At 44.6% G+C, this 19,573-nt stretch overlaps 1 protein-coding gene across 4 annotated transcripts in view; it reads left to right on the top strand.

The window, feature by feature from the left end:
• MGST2 (microsomal glutathione S-transferase 2) overlaps window positions 1-16,980 on the top strand; it is a 36,572-nt gene extending 19,592 nt beyond the window's left edge. For 3 of the 4 annotated variants that reach the window (XM_055550337.1, XM_055550336.1, XM_055550338.1), the window contains exons 3-5: window positions 11,186-11,256; window positions 14,967-15,048; window positions 15,519-16,980. In XM_055550337.1, the coding sequence (XP_055406312.1) occupies window positions 11,186-11,256; window positions 14,967-15,048; window positions 15,519-15,648 (283 nt within the window). In that variant the 3' untranslated portion in view covers window positions 15,649-16,980. The remainder of the gene's footprint in view (window positions 1-11,185; window positions 11,257-14,966; window positions 15,049-15,518) is intronic. The other variant, XR_008703485.1, reaches the window with a different exon arrangement.
• The last annotated feature ends 2,593 nt before the right edge of the window (window positions 16,981-19,573 follow it).

The raw sequence follows: 19,573 nt of genomic DNA, 5'->3' as shown, positions 1-19,573 counted from the left end.
TGTCAGAGAGCTCTCTGGTGTTTCTTCTTATAAGGACAGCAATCCCATTGAATCAAGATGCCACCTTTGGACCTCATTTAACTTTAATTACTTCCTTACTTCAAATACAGCACCCTAGGGGTTTAGGGCTTCAGCATGTAATCTTTGGAAAGACACAAACATTTAGTCCATACTACCAGCAGACAAACAGCTTCTGTCCCACAAGCTGGGTGACTCTCAGGCAGTCAGGGGAAGAGAAAGTGAAAGCTGCTCAGTTGTGTCCGACTCTTTGTGACCCCATGGATTATACAGTCCATGGAATTTTCCAGGCCAGAATACTGTGGGTAGCCTTTCCCTTCTCCAGGGGATCTTCCCAACCCAGGGATCAAACCCATGTCTCCCTCTTAGCAGGCCGATTCTTTACCAGCTGAGCCACAAGGGAAGCCCCAAGGGATAAGCGGCAGCTAGAATTTGGATGAAATGCAAGCCTCACTCCGCATCTCCCCATGCTGTTCCTTAGCAGCACTGAAGGGATGGTAGGATTCATGCCCCGCTGCCATCAGCAACAGTCTCCCTCTGGGGTCCCCATATCAGCAGTTACTTGACAAGCGACAATTTAGATAGTTATAGATCTAGATAAAAAGATGTCTCTGACAACCTCTCATTCCCAAATCTTTTCTCAGCATATTGACCTGTTGCTGTGGTCAAAAGCCAGCAGATCAAGGCTGCTACTGCTGCTGCTGCTAAGTCACTTCAGTCGTGTCTGACTCTGTGCAACCCCATAGACGGCAGCCCACCAGGCTGCCCCGTCCCTGGGATTCTCCAGGCAAGAACACTGGAGTGGGTTGCCATTTCCTTCTCCAATGCATGAAAGTGAAAAGTGAAAGTGAAGTCGCTCAGTCATGTCCGACTCTTAGCGACCCCATGGACTGTAGCCCACCAGGCTCCTCCATCTGTGGGGTTTTCCAGGAAAGAGTACTGGAGTGGGGTGCCATTGCCAGGCTGGATCATCTATTAATAGCGCAAGTAGCTTATGGCAGTGTGCAACCTACTGAAGTTTCAGAACAAGTCATCAAAACGAGAGAAGGATAAAGAGGAGCAGCAAAAATCTTGAACAAGGGAAGCCGCCTTTAAGTTGCCTTGTCTGCCTTTTATTTTTTAAAATAAAAATACTTTAAGCATAAGGGCTTCCCTTGTGACTCAGATGGTAAAGAATCTGCCCACAATGTGGGAGACCTGGGTTTGCTCCCTGGGTTGGGAAGATCCCCTAGAGAAGGGCATGGCAACCCACTCCAGTATGCTTGTCTGGACAGTCCCACGGATAGAGGAGCCTGGTGGGCTACAGTCCACAGGGTTGCAAAGAGTCAGGCACGACTGATGACTAAGACACACACATTGTAAGCATGGAATTAGAAATGTTCTCTTGACTGTTCAAGTTTTCCCCTTTGCAAATGGTTCCGATTTTTCTAGGAACAAGTTTGTCATAGGCAAAAATTCACATTGAGTGTTCATGAGAAATCTCTCAAACAGCAGAAATATTCAGAAGTGTTTGAGGCCAGAGATTTCCCAAGTGATGTATATACACTGAGGGGGCGCAGTGAGGGATCTGCTGTGGGAGTGAGGAAAATATTGGAGCTCCTATTTATATTTGCTCTTAAAATACCATCTTTTAATTTCTATGTGTTTTATAATGTGTGTGATACTCTTTTCCAGTCGAATGTATTAGCTGTGCTGGTGGATCAGTCCCATATTCCCAGTGGTTTAATGTAATGGAACTTTACGTCTTGCTCACCGTCAAAGCCTCCATGGGTGTTCCTGGTTGGGTGGCTTTGCACATGATCATTTAAGGGCCAAGGCTTCTTCCATCCAAGGGTTTTGTCTCTGTCCAGGTGCTCAAGAGTTCTCTCCCTTCAACCAGTGTGTGGGGCAAGGGGGCTTGGCATACCATCTACTTGGCCATCTGGCTCAGGAGTGATATATTTTATTTTAATTTCTTTCCATTGGCAAGAAGTGGCCCCATCAAAATCCCAGGAAGCTGGAAAGTGTATCCTTGACCAGGCAGCTACCACATAGCACCAATGTTGTACCATCCTTGTTGTCAGCCAGCGCTCTCTGCTCTTGCAGGACATGTGGATATTTTTATTTGATCAGGGTTGTGCAATTTGAAAAAGTCAGAGACTGGGGTTTTAGGCACTGTGCCAGAACCCAATATGTGGTGAGCTTTGTAGTAACTACACATGATGATGGAGACAGGGCCCAAACAGTCCTTACTTCAGATCTATGTTCATTGTTCCCAGCCCTTGGGTCCAGGCAGTGATCTGCAGTGGTCATGTGTCCTGAGGTCCCAGGTCCAGAACCCCTTGGAGCTGGGGATGGACCATGAGAACTTTCAGTGGCTTTGACCATTCAATTTCCACAGACTCCATCGGCCCATCCTCTAGGGTGACCAATTCTTTCCAGTTTGCCCGGGACTTCCCCAATTTTAGCACTCCTGTTTCTGTGTCCCAGGAAATCCCTTAGTTCCAGGCAAACCAGGACAATTTAGCTGGGATTGTCCTGGTTTTTAAATCAAAGACCTGTGTTCTGAAAACTTCTTTGGTGGGAGGCACACCAGGATGGCTGGTCACCCTACTGTCCTTCCAGCAAAGACTCTTTCTGTTATTACCCCAGGTGGGATCTGAGGCTCAGGGTGACATCTGCCTGGAACCTCATCCCTCGTCTTTCTGTGGGATGCTTAAATATCAAGCTCAACATTCAGAAAACTAAAATCATGGCATCTGGTCCCATCACTTCATGGCAAGTAGATGGGGAAACAGTGGAAACAGTGGCTGACTTTATTTTTCTGGGTTACAAAATCACTGCAGATGGTGATTGCAGCCATGAAATTAAAAGACGCTTACTCCTTGGAAGGAAAGTTATGACCAACCTAGACAGCATATTCAAAAGCAGAGACATTACTTTGCCAACAAAGGTCCATCTAGTCAAGGCTATGGTTTTCCCTGTGGTCATGTATGGATGTGAGAATTGGACTATAAAGAAAGCTGAGTGCTGAAGAATTGATGCTTTTGAACTGTGGTGTAGGAGAAGACTCTTGAGAGTCCCTTGGACTTCAAGGAGATCCAACCAGTCCATCCTAAAGGAGATCAGTCCTGGGTGTTCATTGGAGGGACTGATGTTGAAGCTGAAACTCCAGTACTTTGGCCACCTGATGCGGAGAGCTGACTCATTGGAAAAGACCCTGATGCTGGGAAAGGTTGAGGGCCAGAGGAGAAGGGGACAACAGAGGATGAGATGGTTAGATGGCATCACCAACACAATGGACATGGGTTTGGGTGAACTCTGGGAGTTGGTGATGGACAGGGAAGCCTGGCATGCTGTGGTTCATGAGGTCACAAAGACTGAGCAACTGAACTGAACTTAACTAAATATCAAAGCACACAGGATTGTAGTGCAAAAAGGACTCTCAGCAGGGAATATAGTGGACACATGTGTCTTCCCATAGAGTGGATGCGCTGGAAGAGGGGCAGCCCAGGAGCGGTCAGAACCACTCTGCTCCCGTGCAAAGGGAAACTGACACAGCTGCTGCCAGCCGATTTCTGCCCCATTTCTGTCCATAAGGAGTTTTTCCTGAGAATCTCCTGTAATAATAGATCTGGCTTCATGTCCAAAAAGAGACCATCAATTATTTTCATTTTGGTTTTCCTGTCAATGTGACTGTAATTAGTCACCGATAGGATTGCAAAGAACACATTTTCAGAGCTTGGTCCCCCTGAGTTAAACAACGTCTGTGGACGGCTCACCGTGAATGAGCTGTCCCGGCACACATCCAGGCATGGACCACTTAACCTAGCTGTGGGGTCTGCGGAGGCCTGCATGTGCTGGTAGTCAAGGATGTGGTCACATGGTGAAGGGGATGCGAGAAGTCAGACTGAGCAGCTAGAATGGGATTCCAGTTATTTTAGGGCCAAGCAATACCTGGTGTCTTCAGCAGGCAGCAACTGTTAGAAATAGCGGGCTCCCAGGCTGGCTATCAAACGTGGCGCTAGTGGTCAAGAATCTGCCTGCCAATGCAGGAGACACAGGGGAGTCGAGCTGGATTCGTGGGTCAGGAAGATCCCCTGGAGAAGGAAATGGCAACCTACTCCACTCTTCTTGCCTGGGGAATCCCATGGACAGTGGAGCCTGGAGGGCTACAGTCCATGGGGTCGCACAGAGTCGGATATGACTGCATGCACACAGCTGAGGCTGGCTGGCAGAAAGTTCTTTTCAATCTGAAAGGTGATAGTGGACATGGACAAAGCCTCGGGGCTTAGGGCAAGTCCGAAAGGAGGGACCAGGAGAAAAGTATGATGAACGCACCTGGGATATGGGGTCAGGGCGAGCCCAGCAGTGATTCACTGCCAAGTCTCATTCCTTAGGAGAGGAGGGTGCAGGGATAAGGTGCCCCAATGCTCCAGGCTCTGCCCTCCGGGAGCACTGACGCAGTGACTCTCACATGCCTGCCCGTCGCCCCTGCTCCTCTGGGCCTCAGCACCCCTTTCCCCATCGTCTTGGTTGCTCCCTGGAGCTCCAGGGCTGTGGGCGGGGTCAGCCCTGCTGGCTGGTGTTTGACGGGAGGGGCCGTTCCACTGCCGTGTCCCAGGCCCCCCGTCCTGTGAGGGCGGGACCCCTCCCAGGCTCTAGAGCCTTCCGTGACTGCTCTTGGGTGCTCTGTGGTCTGGGGTGGGTAGGGTGGGGCGGCGGCTCTCCCTGGCTCTTTGCCACTCCTGTCATCTGCGGCACAGCGCTGCCGGCGTCTGGAGTCTCAGCAGTCCTTCATGAAGACCGTCCTTCAGCTTTCAGCCTGGTCTCCACTCAGGGGTGAAACTGGTTTCCTGGCTTGGGTGGGTGTGCGGGAGACCCTTGAACATATGTTTGTTTTCCTCTTTGCTCACCCCTTCTTGCTCAGAGGCCCTCTTCCTCTTGTAGATGACACACGAAAGTGCTGGTACATCTCAGCACGTGTGGAAGGATGCCCGCAGGGGCCCCAGACCCGAGAGGTTCTGTCTCTACAGAGTAGCCTGGGCTTGGCTGGGATGCTTTTATATAACACCATTGCTCTACCTCACGTGCCCAGCCAGGACCACCAGTGCAGTGGGAAAAAAAAACCCTTCTAAATAGTTGAGATTTTTATGAAGAATAAAATGGACTGCTTTCAAGGGTGATTTAAAAAAAAAAAAAATCTCATTGTGGCTAATTTTGAGTTGTGTTGTGGAAAAACTTAACCATTAAATTTGGAATATCGTAAGGTGTTTTACTCCCTTGGAGGAGGGCATGGCAACCCACTCCACTATTCTTGCCTGGAGAATCCTATGGACAGAGAAGCCTGGCAGGCTACAGTCCATGGGGCCACAGAGAGTCGGACACTACTGAGCGACTAAGCACAGCACAGCAAGGTGTTTTACAAGACTAGATAGAAGAACTATAAAAGCACTGTAACCCACCAGGCTCTTCTGTCCATAGGATTTTCCACGCAGGAATGCTGGAGTGGGTTGCCATTTCCTTCTCCAGGGGATCTTCCCAACCCAGGGATTGAACTTGGATCTGTATTGCAGGTAGATTCTTTACCAACTGAGCCACCAGGGAAGGTTCTAGATAAAAGGACCATTGTGTTTTGTTTCCAAAAAGGATCACAGAAACATCCAACGAGTGTGGAAAATAGAGCATTCTTCTGCTATTATTCTCTTCTGCTTCACGGAGACAGGTCCATGGATTTAGCTGAGGAAAAGGAAGTGACTTTTAACATAGTTGTAATTATTCTGACCATTCGCATTTATAAAGTGTCTTCTTGTTTAAACTCCTGCAGCGACCTACATTAGTGAAAAAGCAATCATCACAAGCAAAATAGTCCCAGGGAGGGGAACGGGCAGAAAGGCAAATCTCTTGTTTCTCCCTAAGTGTGAGAAAGTTGTGGCAAGGATTTGTGAGGGTGTCAGTGTCAGACTCTGGATGAGACATTCCTCAGGTCATTCTGTTGGTCTTTCGAGACTTTAAAGGCAGCAGTAGACAATGAAGAGGAAAGCTTTTGACATTTGTATTCCGCATTTCTGATGCGCCAGGGGTCTGACGATTGCTCCCCTGGCTTTGCGAGTTGAGTGGGTGACTTCACTGTTGTCACTGCCGGTGAGGGGTTAGAAAGGTCCACTCGTGCTTCTAACTCTGCACCAGCCGTGGGCTTTATATGAGCACTGAGTTATGCAGTTAATTATGCAGCTTTCTTACCCAGCTTTTTTTAGAGATGGTTGAATGATTATCAGGGAGTTTTTTCTCATGTAGTTGAGTCAAAAACTAATAAGGTTGAGTTGACCCATCTGCAATTTCCTGTAGATTTCATGGAGAATGAGGAAGGAATTACACTTTATAATTATGCTTTGTTCTTTTTCTGTTAGAGGTTTTCTTTTCAGATTTATTGAGGTATAACTGACAAATTAAAATTCTATGATATTTAAAGTACACAACGTGATGATTTGACACACACATAATTTGTGAAAGAATTTCCCCCATTGAGTTAATTAACACATCTCTTACCCTTTACATATTTACTCTTTTTGTGAAAACACTGAAGTTTTACTTTCTTTTGTGGTTGTTCAGTCACTCAGTTGTGTCTGACTCTTTGCGACCCCATGGACTGCAGCACACCAGGCTTCCCTGTCCTTCACCATCTCCTGGAGCTTGCTCAAACTCATGTGCATTGAGTCAGTGATGCCATCCCACCATCTCCTCCTCTGTGGTCCCCTTCTCCTCCTGCCTTCAATCTTTCCCAGCATCAGGGTATTTTCTAGTGAGTTGGCTGTTTGCATCAGGTGGCCAAAGTTTTACTTTCTTAGCAGACTTCAATGATACAATAAAATGTTATCAGCTAGAGTCACCATGTTACATATTAGATCCTCAGTTCAGTTCAGTTCAATTCAGTCGCTCAGTCATGTCCGACTCTTTGCGACCCCATGAATCGCAGCACGCCAGGCCTCCCTTTCATCATCAACTCCTGGAGTTCACTCAGACACACGTCCATCGAGTCAGTGATGCCATCCAGCCATCTCATCCTCTGTTGTCCCCTTCTCCTCCTGCCCCCAATCCCTCCCAGCATCAGAGTCTTTTCCAATGAGTCAACACTTCGCATGAAATGGCCAGAGTACTAGAGTTTCAGCTTTAGCATCATTCCTTCCAAAGAACACCCAGGGCTGATCTCCTTCAGAATGGACTGGTTGGATCTCCTTGCAGTCCAAGGGACTCTCAAGAGTCTTCTCCAACACCACAGTTCAAAAGCATCAATTCTTTGGCACTCAGCCTTCTTCACAGTCCAACTCCATACATGACCACTGGAAAAACCATAGCCTTGACTAGACGGATCTTTGTTGGCAAAATAATGTCTCTGCTTTTGAATATGCTGTCTAGGTTGGTCATAACTTTCCTTCCAAGGAGTAAGCGTCTTTTAATTTCATGGCTGCAGTCACCATCTGCAGTGATTTTGGAGCCCCAAAAAATAAAGTCTGACATTGTTTCCATTGTTTCCCCATCTAGTTCCCATGAAGTGATGGGACCAGATGCCATGATCTTAATTTTCTGAATATTGAGTTTTAAGCCAACTTTTTCACTCTCCTCTTTCACTCTGACCTTAATAACTGAAAGTTTGTACCCTTTTATTTGACTCTCCCTATTTTGTCCACCCTCAGGCCTTGGCACTCATCATTCTGTTTTCTGTTTCTGTGAGATCACCTTTTTTTTTTTTTTTTTTTTTTTTTAAGATTCCACATGTAAGTGGTACCAGGGACTATTTGTCTTTCTCTGTCTGGGTTATCACACTTAGCATAATGCCCTGCTGGTTTGCCTAGGTTGTGGCAAATGGCAGGATTTCCTTCTTTTTAAAGATTGAATAATATTCCATTGTGTGTAAATATATCATATTTCTTTATCCATTCATCCACTGCTGGACACTTAGATTGTTTCCATATTGGCTACTGTGAGTAACACTGTAATCAAGATGAGAATACTGATATCTTTTCAAGATAGTGATTTCATTTCCTTGGGATATTTGCCTGGCAGTGGGATTGCTGGATCATATGGCAGTTCTAGTTTTAATTTTTTGAGGAATCTCCATGCTGTTTTCCATAGTGGTCGCATCAATTTACATTCTCACTAACAGTGTATAAGGGTTCTCTTTTCTCCAAGTTCTTGCCAGCACTTGTTCCTTGTCTTTCTGATAATAGCCATTTAAAGAAGTGTGAGGTGATATCTCATTATGGTTTTGGTTTGCATTTTGCTGATGATTAGCAATGTTGAGCACTTTTTCATGTACCTGTTGGTCATTTACGTCTTTGGACAAATGTCTGTTCAGGTTCTCTGCCCATTTTTAAATTGGGTTGTTTGGTTTTCTCTGCTATTGAGTTGTATGTGTTCTTTCTATATTTTGGGTTGTAACCCCTTATCGAATTTGTGGTTTGCATGTATTTTTTTCCCATTCTACAGATTGCCTTTTCATTTTGTTGGTGACATCCTTGCTGTGAAGAAGCTTTTTAGTTTGATTTAGTCCCACTTGTTTATTTTTGTTTTTGTTGCCTTTGCTTCTAGTGCCAAATCCAAAAAAATAATTACCAAGGCTAATGTCAAGGATATTTTCCCCTTAGTCTTCTTATATGAGTTCTATGGTTTTTGTTGTTGTTGTTATATTCACTGGTTTGTTGTACTTTTTTAGATTCCCCCCATAAGTGATATCATATAGTATTTGTTTTTTTCTGAAGACCTCCCTTTAACATCTCTTACATGTCTAGTGGTGATGAACTCCCTCAGATTTTGTTTCTAAAATTCTTTATCTCTGCCTCAATTTTGAAGAATATCTTTGCAGGGTAGAGTTTTCTTAGTTGGCAGTTTTTTGTTTTTTTTTTCCCAACACTTTGAATATATCTTCCCACCCGCTTCTGGCCCACCAAGTTTAGAACTGTTTCATTGATTGTGATGGTCCTGTAGGACCTGTGAATGCAAGCCTCATTGGCTATCAGAGCTGAGTAGTTTGGGGGCCTGTCCCTTAGGGAGCAACAGCAAAAGCTAGGGTGCTAGATGTGTGTGCAAACTCCTTCTGGACCGATGCTGGCAATCTCGTTTTATCAATGGAGTGAATTGAAGGCAGTAGGTAAGGGAAGTGCCCATCAGCTCCCATGGGCACCAGGGAGGATCTCATCTAGCCCCTGGATATGTGCTAAACTAGAAGCAGGGTCTCCAGGCATCAGCTTGTAAGTATGGAGGCAGACCCTCTCTAGAGGAAGACTGGAGACATGACTTTTTGCCTGCTTCCTCTGCACTGAGCCCCAGATGGTTAGCTGTACTGAGTGTTCATGCATTCTGTTAAGAAATGCTTCTTTGCTTGCTACAGTCCTGTAGGTCTCATGGATGCAAACCCTGTGGGGTTGCATTTTGGGGAAATCAGCCCTCAGGCAGAAGTCTTTAAACTTGGAGTGCGAGATGTGCAGTCTAACCCCTTTGCTCCTCAGGGAGAAGCTTGGGGTTGAGGATTTCCTCCTGAACGTATGATGCTGTGATAGGGGTGAGGAGAGTGTGTCTCAGCTTCTTTTGCTTGTTTCAGTGTGGCCTTTTTTTGGCCACACCACTCAGCTTGCAGGATCTCAGTTCCCTGACGAGGCACTGAACCTGGGCCATAGCAGTGAAAGCCTGGAATCCTAACCACTAGGCCACCAGGGAACTCCCACTATGGCTGCTTTCATATTGGCCTGATGTGTAGGAGTCATTCAGCTGGTTTCAGGATTTCTTGCAGAGGGAGTTGCTCTGTGTGTGTCTACACATTCATTGCACCTGCAGAAGGAGGGAAGTTTAAGAGCCTCCCATGTTAGCATCTTGGTCACAAAAGAAAACAAACCAAAACAAAACACTTCCCCCCTGCCCACATTGAGGAAAGAAGAGGGAAAAAAGAGAGAGAGAGAAAAAAGAATCATTCAAGGTGACCTGGGTTAGAAGACTCAGCCTTTAAGAACAAGGATCAACTGTTTCTTGGTCGTTTGCCTCGTAACCTTACATACTCAAGCTTTAAGGCTTAAGGATCCTACATCCATCCTTAAAGGAAGGATGTAGGATCATTTCTAATCCTGTAGACGATGACTCTTCCACCAGGATAGACTCAAGACCTTATTACACATTACATTGAAGTTTTCTTTTACCTCGTTGTGATATTGTCAGCAGAGAGCTCAGCTAACCTAACCAAGATCACTTGGGGGCATAGCACAGGAAGGAAGATGAATATAATTCATCTTTTTTCCTTTTGCTAGGTGCAGACGAATTAATTATAGTTCCCAGATAATGATTCCCTTTTGCTTAAAATAGTATCAAAATTTCCACCCAAGTCTTCTATGAATAGAAGCAATTTGACTTGACATTAGGACAGAGCTTTGGGGTCTGGAGATGACACAGACTTCCTCTGATTCTCTGGGAGGCATCGTCAGCTTGGGTTCTCACTCTTTAGTTTTTTCCTCCATAAAATGGGAATGAAATATGCTTCATTTGTTTCAGGAGGTTTTAGGGGATTTCTTTGAAAACCATTTAATACGATGAGCAACTCAAATGGAAGGCACTGGATGCAAGAGAATTCTGGGCAAGAAATCCATTTAATATGAATGAGCTATTTACTGGGTTATTTAGACAAGATACAGAATGATCTTTAGGCTCAGAATTGGAACCATCTCTAGGCCTGTCTTTTGGAAAAGAGCTATAATTCTACTTCTGGCAACTTACATGTAGAAGAGTGATTCTTGGCCCCGCTCTGAGGTTTGAAAAATGTTTGAGTCTAACCTTGAAACACTAGAGGTGCAGATGATAAAGAATCTGCTGGTAATGCAGGAGAGCTGGGTTCGATCCCTGGATCAGGAAGATCTCCTGGAGAAGGGAATGGCTACCCACTCCAGTATTCTTCTCTGGAGAATTCCATGGACAGAGGAGGCTGGCAGGCTACAGTCCATGGATTCCAAAGAATCGGATACAATTAAGTGACTCACTCATTCACTTGAAAGACTAATTTTACCTATAAGGACACTTATGCTCTTTAGGTTAATTCTTGTATTATTTTTGTAAGAAGAGGCTGGACATTTACCTCTAGGTGAAAACTCACTGCTTTGGTGTATAGTTTTCTCATAGAATAACCTACATCTTTATTTTTTTCCTGCAGGCAAAACTGTGTGGAGTTTTACCCAATATTCATAATCACATTGTGGATGGCTGGATGGTATTTCAACCAAGGTAAGTTTAAAAGACAACTCTGTTCTCATGATGCCTGTGGTCCTTACAGCCATTAAGTAGCAAATATTCACCTACACATCTATGGATCCTGGAAATTGTTTTAAGCAAAAGAAGCACTGTCTGTTTGCATCAAAGAGCAGTGTGCTACAGATAGGCTAACTTTGGCTTCATTCAATTTAATTCAGTGATTTTTTTTTTTTTAATAAAAACTTGGAACAAACCAGATGTGGGGGACTCCAGAATGAAGATAACATGTGATTTTGGCTTCAAGTCTAATACTCTATAAATTCTAATTTATCTGCAGGAACAGAACACAGAATTAACAGTTTACCCTAGTTATTATCGGAGAAGGCAATGGCACCCCACTCCAGTAATCTTGCCTGGAAAATCCCATGGACGGAGGGGCCTGGTAGGCTGCAGTCCATGGGGTTGCTAGGAGTCGGACACGACTGAGGGACTTCACTTTGACTTTTCACTTTCATGCATTGGAGAAGGAAATGGCAACCCACTCCAGTGTTCTTGCCTGGAGAATCCCAGAGACAGGGGAGCCTGGTGGGCTGCAGTCCATGGGGTCGTACAGAGTTGGACACAACTGAAGCGACTTAGCAGTAGCAGCTAATTATTATAGCTAATATTTATTGAGTACTTACTTCATGCCAGGTACTTTTTTTTTTTTTTAGTTAATTGGCTGCTCGGGGTCTCAGTTGTGGTGTGTGGGAGCTTCTCTCCAGTTGTGGCACGTGGGCTTCTCTTGTTGTGGAGCACAGGCTCTTGAGTAGTCACGGGCTTGAGTAGTTGGGGCATGCAGGCTCAGAAGCCTTGATGTAATGTGGAATCTTAGTTCCCCAGGGATCAAACCCATGTCCCCTGCATTGGAAGGCACATTCTTAACCACTGAACCACCAGAGAAGTCCCTGCCAAGCTTCGTTTTTAGGTGTCACGCATATATTATCTCTTATGTAGCACTTATAGGATTAAAAACCTCTTATGAGGTAGGTTCCATAATTTCTGCTTTATAGGTGAGGAAACTGAAGTACAGAGTGGTTAAGTGTTTTGTCCACCTTAGCTTTCACCAGTATAGGAGAAAATTAGCTTTCAAGTTCAGAGCAGGGTTTATAGGTATTTGACCAACGACCCATGTACTTTTTCTTAGGAGTTTCCAAGAATGTGGTCTACTGGATGTAGAAACTTTGTAAATATCCATTTTCTATTTGAATGGGGGATCCTTGGGGAGCTGAGGGCTTTACTGAAACTCTGCCTAGCCCTTTCACAGGTCAGATTAGCACCAACTACCTTTTTGGAGAAATTCAATCTCTTTTTTCTCTGATAACTCTCATGGCCTTATTTGCATTTGACATTTGATTGTTAAGATTTAAATCAACCAAAATTCAGCTGCTTTTCAAAGGCAAGGTAAAGTCGCTCAGTTGTGTCCGACTCTTTGCGACCCCGTGGACTGCAGCCCACCAGGCTCCTCCGTCCGTGGGATTCTTCAGGCAAGAATACTGGAATGGGTTGCCATTTCCTTCTCCAGGGGATCTTCCTGACCCAGGGATCAAACCCAGGTCTCCCGCATCGCAGGCAGATGCTTTAACCTCTGAGCCACCAACCCTGTCACAATTTTTTTTACTGTCAACTGAGAAATTTCAGATAAAATATCCTGCAGAGAAAGACTTAACTCTATTCCAATTCACCTTTTTTTTTTTTTTACCCCTTAAGGGCAAGAAGGGTCGTTTCTTGTCCGGTGAGACCACATTCACAACTAATGAGAAAAGAGCCTTTTGGCGATGGCACTCGGCCTGTGCCATTTGACCCTTTGGATTTCACTGGATGGGCTGAATGAGGCTGCCTGCCTGTCAGGGAAGGGTTTCTTGGGTATCTCGTTGCAATTTTCATTCTTTCTCATCCAGAGTTAGGTGGCCTATTACTGCCTTGACCAGTTCTCATTGACTTTGTGGGAGCAGTTGCTTAGAAAGGGAGTTTCAAGAAGCACGGTGCGCTCAGGATCTCCCCTTCCTCACAGGCCATGTGGCCCTGCCAGCCCTTCTCCTCCAGCTCTTTGCTGGACCCTGTCCTTCTCATCCTTCAGGGCCCAGCACAAACAGCACCCCTCAGAGGGGCCCTCCCTGACCCCTTCCTAAAGGTGAGCCCCCTGTTCCCCCTGGCCCACCCCGCCTTTGTTTCCTTCACAGCATATTCAAGTCTGTACTTCTCCCTTTGTCTTTGCTGATAAACCCATAAGGGCAGGGAGCTTATGTCTTTTTTACTGCAAACCTCAAACCTTACAATAAGGATACTTGGTACAGTATGTAGTAGAAACAAACAAACAAAAAGTTTGTGACCTAATAAAATTATGAATTTAATTTTATCCATCATACCAGAGTCCCACAAACAGACTTCTAGTGTTTTCAAGAGGGCTCTGGCAATTTGCATCTGTGACTTGCTGAGGAAAAGAGAGGGTCCCTAGTACAAGAAAGATACCGAAATTGTTTTTTTATTGGACAAGATGGCGGAACATCACCCTGCATTCCACATTTCTTTTAGGTAAAATGTGTATTTGGTTAAACGCACAAATCTCAAGGGTACCATTTAATGAGTTTTGACAAGTGTGTAAACCTGTCTCACTCAGATCCCTGTCAAGATGTGGAACATGACTACCACTCAGAGAGTTTCCTCAGGTTCTTCCCCGTCCCTTTCAGAGGCAAACAGTGCTCTGATGCTCTTCATCCTAGTTTAGTTTCGCCTATTTTAGAAGTGTCCATAACTGGAATCATATAGTATGTACTCTTAGATAATGCTTCATTCACTCAGCAAAATGTTTTTTGGATTCTCCATGCTGTTGCAAGTTGTCCGTTTCTTTTCATCGACAGTGGGGTTCCGTATTGTATGCTTATCACGGTTCGGCTATCCATTCTCCTGTGTATAGATTCCCAGCTGTTTCCAGTGTTTGGCTGTGATGAATAAAGCTGCAGTGAATATTCTGAACAGGTCTTTTTATGGATATGTGCTTTCATTTCTCTTGGGTAAATACACAGGAAAGGAAGGACTTGCTGGGTCAAAAAGTAATGTTTGGTGTTTTAAGAAACTACCAGATCTTTTCCCAGAGCGGCTGTACTGTTTTGCTTTCCCACCAATAATGTATGAGGATTCTAACATCCCCAACATTTTGTGCTGTCTGTCTTCTGAAACTTTTGCCACCCTGGTAGGTGTGCAGTGGTATCATCTCCTTGTGGCTTTATTTTTAAATGAGAGGGAACATTTTTTTAAGTTTTTTTTTTTTTTTTTTTGGCTGATCTGGGTCTTGGTTGCAGCATGCAGGATCTAGTTCTTGAGCAGGGATCAAACACTGGCCCCTGGTATTGGGAGCATGGAGTCTTAGCCGGTTACTGGATCACCAGAGAAGTCCCCTCATTGTGGTTTTAAATTGCAGTTTTGCTGATATCAAATGATGTTGAATAACGTTAAAAATTTTTTCATGTGCTTATTGGTACACTTGCTTATATTGCTATGTGAATTTTCTATTCAAGTATTTTCCCCATTAAAAAATGGTTTTTCTTTCATTATTGAATTGTCTGAGTTCTCTATACATTCCACACACAAGCCTTTGTCAGATACACGTTTCATGAGCGTTGCCTCAGTTTTCACACCACGTTTTGAGAGTCTGCCATCATGTTCTGTGTCTTTGCTATTTTTTTTTTTCTCTCTCTCTCTAGTTTTTGCTACTTGTCTGGGTCTGGTGTACATCTATTCCCGTCACCAGTATTTCTGGGGATACGCAGAAGCTGCTAAAAAAAGGTAGGGAGCACCCAAGGGTTGTGTATTTGGACAGAAGGTCGCAGGATGGTCTGTCTTAGCTCCCTGTTCCTGTGGTGTAGCACCTATGGCTGTGATGACAGAAAAGCTGCACGCGCTGCGCACGCCGCCTGCCCAGGCCTCCACACTTAGGTGTGAGGCAGAACACTGGAGGGGTAAAGCTGTGCTCTAAGTGTGCATCCTTTGACCACTGCACTTTAAATCCTTGCAAACGTTTTGCCCTATCTCCCCAAAGTTGCCAAGGAAATAATCCTGCCCAGCCTTGATGATTCTTTGAATGTTCAAAGGAGCTAGGCATCTTCTCTAATTTATTTGATGAATCAAAATGTTCAAGTGCAACAGCACGGGAGTTCTGGGCAGTGTTCATAGGAGAGGTCTGCTCCAGGCTCCCGGGCTTCCTCCCTGTAACCCCGTTTATTCATCACCTTTGTCTCTCTCATATCTGCCCACAGGGTCACTGGTTTCCGGCTGAGTCTGGGGGTTTTGGCCTTGTTGACTGTCCTAGGTGCCGTGGGGATTTTGAACAGCTTTCTGGATGAATACCTGGACATCGATATTGCCAAGAAACTGAGGCACTTCTAACATTTCACCTTCCTTTGTGCAAATGCTTATAGGAGATGTTTCCACTCTCAAGGTTAGACAGTGCCACTTGTTCCATTAAAAGAAATAAAATTCTCTCTCTTTTTTGAAATGGCTTTATAGAAACATACCTTTTAGATTTCCTGAAATTTGCTCTGAGGGCAAGTATCCTAACACCAGTGGATGTATGCTGAGCCCTGGTTTTAGAAGCACATGCTGAAGTCATGGCTACTCATGTGGGTAGAAAGCAACCTGACCTGTCTGTGCCTGGGGCTTTCCATCTACCACCTCCATCACTTGCCTCTAAGATTGCTTCTCTCGTGATGGGGAGTTCCAGACAGGTGCTGAAAAGGCTCTGAGCCCATTTCATTGGTTGCAGGAATGCCACAGATGGTGGAGGAAGTCAGCAAACACATAAAGTAGCCAGAGAAGAGAGTCATCAACTAATTGCACAAGACACAGCTGGCTGTGAAAATGGACTTTACAAAGTAAAAAGAAAAAAAAATCTGTCATTTTCAAGAAACCATCCAGAGATGAGTGCCTGGAGAATACCTTGCCCCTGGATAGGGGAGAGAGTGGTCATGGTCATGACTGGAGAACCTAGGCTGGGTTCCACTGCACACCCCCTGTCCTGCGGGGCTGGGGGCCTGCTGCTGTTGGACCCTGACGTGCAGTCACGGTCTGGCACAAGACTGATGACCTTCACTTTCTTCATCTGGAAAATGGGCATGAGTCTTCAGGAACCTTAGGGAAATGGAATTGTGAGCATATATAACACTTTTTTAGTATCAGGAGAAGGACTCTCTGTAATTTTTCTAAAGAAAGTGACAGCCTGAATCTTCAAGCAGCTTTTTATTGGGACTTTTTTGGTGTGTGGGTACAAAGGCAGTTACAGAGACCATGAGTAATAGAGAAAAATAAAGGTATTAAAACACTAGTTTTTCCAGAATAGAAGGGGAGAAGACACGAGCACCTCTTGCATCCCAGAGGGCAGTGTGAATAGCCCAGAGCACGTTGAGAACCATCAGCCTGGGATCACTAGCTCTCTCTCTGACTCTGGCTAAGGCAGCTCGCAGTGGAGGTCGTGTAGCAAAGAACTGAAGACACCAGAGCCAGTCAACGCTAATCCTGTTCCACCACTCGCTGGCTATCCTACCGCAGCCCTGGTAGCTCTCCGCCTCTGTTTTTTTCCTCGGGTATAATGGGATTGCTATCTTACAATGCCGTGATTCTATGGTCTTTTTACTTTTTAGTATTCTGATCATTTATAGTGACTCGTATTGTGACATTTTAATTGTTTTGTGCATTGAAGACAATAAAGGAAGAGAGTGCAAATTTTTGACCTGAAAGCACAATTTCTGCAGACTCATATCCTTTGGAAGTGAGAAAAAACCCACAACTTTTCCACATCTTACTCTCCAGGCTTTGTAAACACTTTGAATTTTGCATTTAAATTGGAACTGTTGAAATATGTAAACTGAAAACATACACACACAGTTTGGTTAAACCACACATGTAGAAAATGAAGATGGGCCCACCAGCATATCAAAACTTTGTATCTCTACAGTATCTGAACTAGAACTTATTCCCTTTGTTCTAATTCTGTTGTCACCAAGGCAACCACTTGATGATTTTAATTCATATAAATTTGGCTACAGGGAGTAAATGTGCTGGCCAGAGAGACATAAGTTTCTCAGATGTTTGACATACATATTTTTTGTGTATTAGTAAGTTGATTGATTTTATTTCCGTTTGTTTTGGCCGGGTGGTGCATGTGGGATCTTAGTTCCCCAACCAGGGATCGAACCTGTGCCCTTCTGCATTGGAAGTGCAGAATCTTAACCACTGGACTGCCAGGGAAGTCCCTGTTTTGTTTTGTTTTTTGATTTTTAGAAATCAGATTCCTTATCTCAAAAAGTCAATGTTATAAACAAAGGGAGAAGAAATTTTCTCTATTAATAGAGCCTTCAAAAGCATAAAACCCAACTGGTAATGTGGGGTCCTTGATCAAAGCCTAGTTAGGAAAAAAAAAAGCTATGGGAATTGGCACAATTTGAATAAAGAATAAGAATTCAGTATTAGGGAATTGTGTGTTCAGGGCAATAATGTTGTTGTGGCTAGGGAAGAAAATCCCCTAATTCTTTGGCGTTGTATGCTGGGAGGTTGTAGGGTGAAGTGACCCGTTGTGTATAGCTTTGAAATAGTTCCACAGAATATATATGTGAAGCATATGTGGCGAGGTGTTAATAAGTATCAAATTGAGTTGGTAAGTGTGTAGCTCTTCATTGCATTATTCTATTTTTCTGACTGTTGGAAAAGGTTCATAACAGAAAAGTTAAAAAGTCTGAAGCAAAGTTAAAAGCTAAAGGCAGGTTCTTGGTAGCTCTGTAGATTTTTTTATGTTGAGAGCTGCATGCTTGACTTGGGATCAGTGTTAGGAATGGAGCCATAGCATCAGCTGTAGCTCGGCAGCTGTCCTGGACATGGCCCAAGTGTGTGAGTGCTGTGGGCTAAGTCACTTCATTCGTGTCCGATTCTGTGGGACCCTGTGGACTGTAGCCTGCCAGGCTCCTCTGTCCATGGGATTCTCTAGGGAATAATACCAGAGTGGGTTGCCCTGCTCTCCTCCAGGGGATCTTCCCAACCCAGGGATCAAACCCGGGTCTCTTAAGTCTCCTGCATTGGCAGGTGGGTTCTTGACCACGAGCACCACCCAGGAAGCCCCAAGCGTGGGAATGATGCCCTAATTACCTCTGCTTGTTATGAAATGAGACACGTGTCTGTGGTAACTTGTCCAGAGGACAGCAGCATGAAATCTAATGTCCTCACAACTTAAAAAGAAGTTAGATAAAGGACTAGTTCCACGAACAAGTAGCCCTGCTCTCTCCCAAGGTATTTTTCCTCCCCTTCTTTTCTTTGGAGGATTGGTGGAAGATGAGGTGTGGCTAAAATGTCATTATAAGGAAAAAACATCAAGTCTTTGTTTTCTTTAACCCCATTTCTCTAGATATTAATAGAACCTTCCTTGAAAAGATGGATTAAAGGCAGAAATAGCTCCTTTAATGCTTCTGAATGTTCCTTAACTTTCAGCAGTAAAATACCTCCTCACGGGGGCAGATGCCCAGTGACTTCTTGGAAAAATGTTTATTCTCTCCCTCCTTCTTTCCCTGTTACACACTTGTTGTACTGAGATTTTACAAAGGTCAACATGAGTACAAATAAGGAATCATTTTAAAGGAGAAAGGTATTCCATCCATCCAGGGCAGTAAGTAAAAACATGTGGTTTAACTAATCCAGACCAGGAGAAGTACTCAACCCTTCTCAGGCTTCATGATTTATTCGGTTGCCAGCCTTCCCATCCCCACCCCCAAATCAGTTGAATTTTGACCGCATGTCACTAAGTCTGTATCACTGGGACAAGGCCCAGTGTCACACTGCTTTTTTCTCCATGCTCTTATTTTTCAGCTGGTCTGGAACCACAGCCCGCCACGGGTAGGGGTCAGTCCCTACCCACGGAAGGGACTTTTCTTCCATAGTCGAGTTCATTCTTTCTCTTGGTTTATATGTATTAAAACGCACCTTTGGTTTGGATCTATTTTTGATGATGACCTTATTCTGTTCTTGTGGCCTCTTCTGCTTCATTCATCCAGACAATTTTGACACATGATCCTTTACCATGCCTTTTAAAGTCTGATGGAAAGCCTTAGGTCAGGTCTTCTAGAAGTGGAGTGGATTCACATGTGAGTGATTTGTTAACGAAGGGCTCCCAGGAGGGGGAAGCTGAGTGAGTTGGGGAGAGGGGGAACAGGGAAGAAAAAGGCAGGAAGCCCAGCAAGGAGGTACCTTCTGGAGAAGTCCCAACCTCTGCCAGCTCCTGCAGGGAAGCTCAGGATAGAAATGCTGTCTCAGGGTTTGTCCAGGCAAGTTA

The sequence above is a fragment of the Bubalus kerabau genome, chromosome 16 (assembly GCF_029407905.1).
Source record: "Bubalus kerabau isolate K-KA32 ecotype Philippines breed swamp buffalo chromosome 16, PCC_UOA_SB_1v2, whole genome shotgun sequence".
In the NCBI taxonomy this organism is placed as follows: Eukaryota; Metazoa; Chordata; class Mammalia; order Artiodactyla; family Bovidae; genus Bubalus; species Bubalus kerabau.
This window is presented reverse-complemented; position numbering and strand designations above follow the sequence as displayed.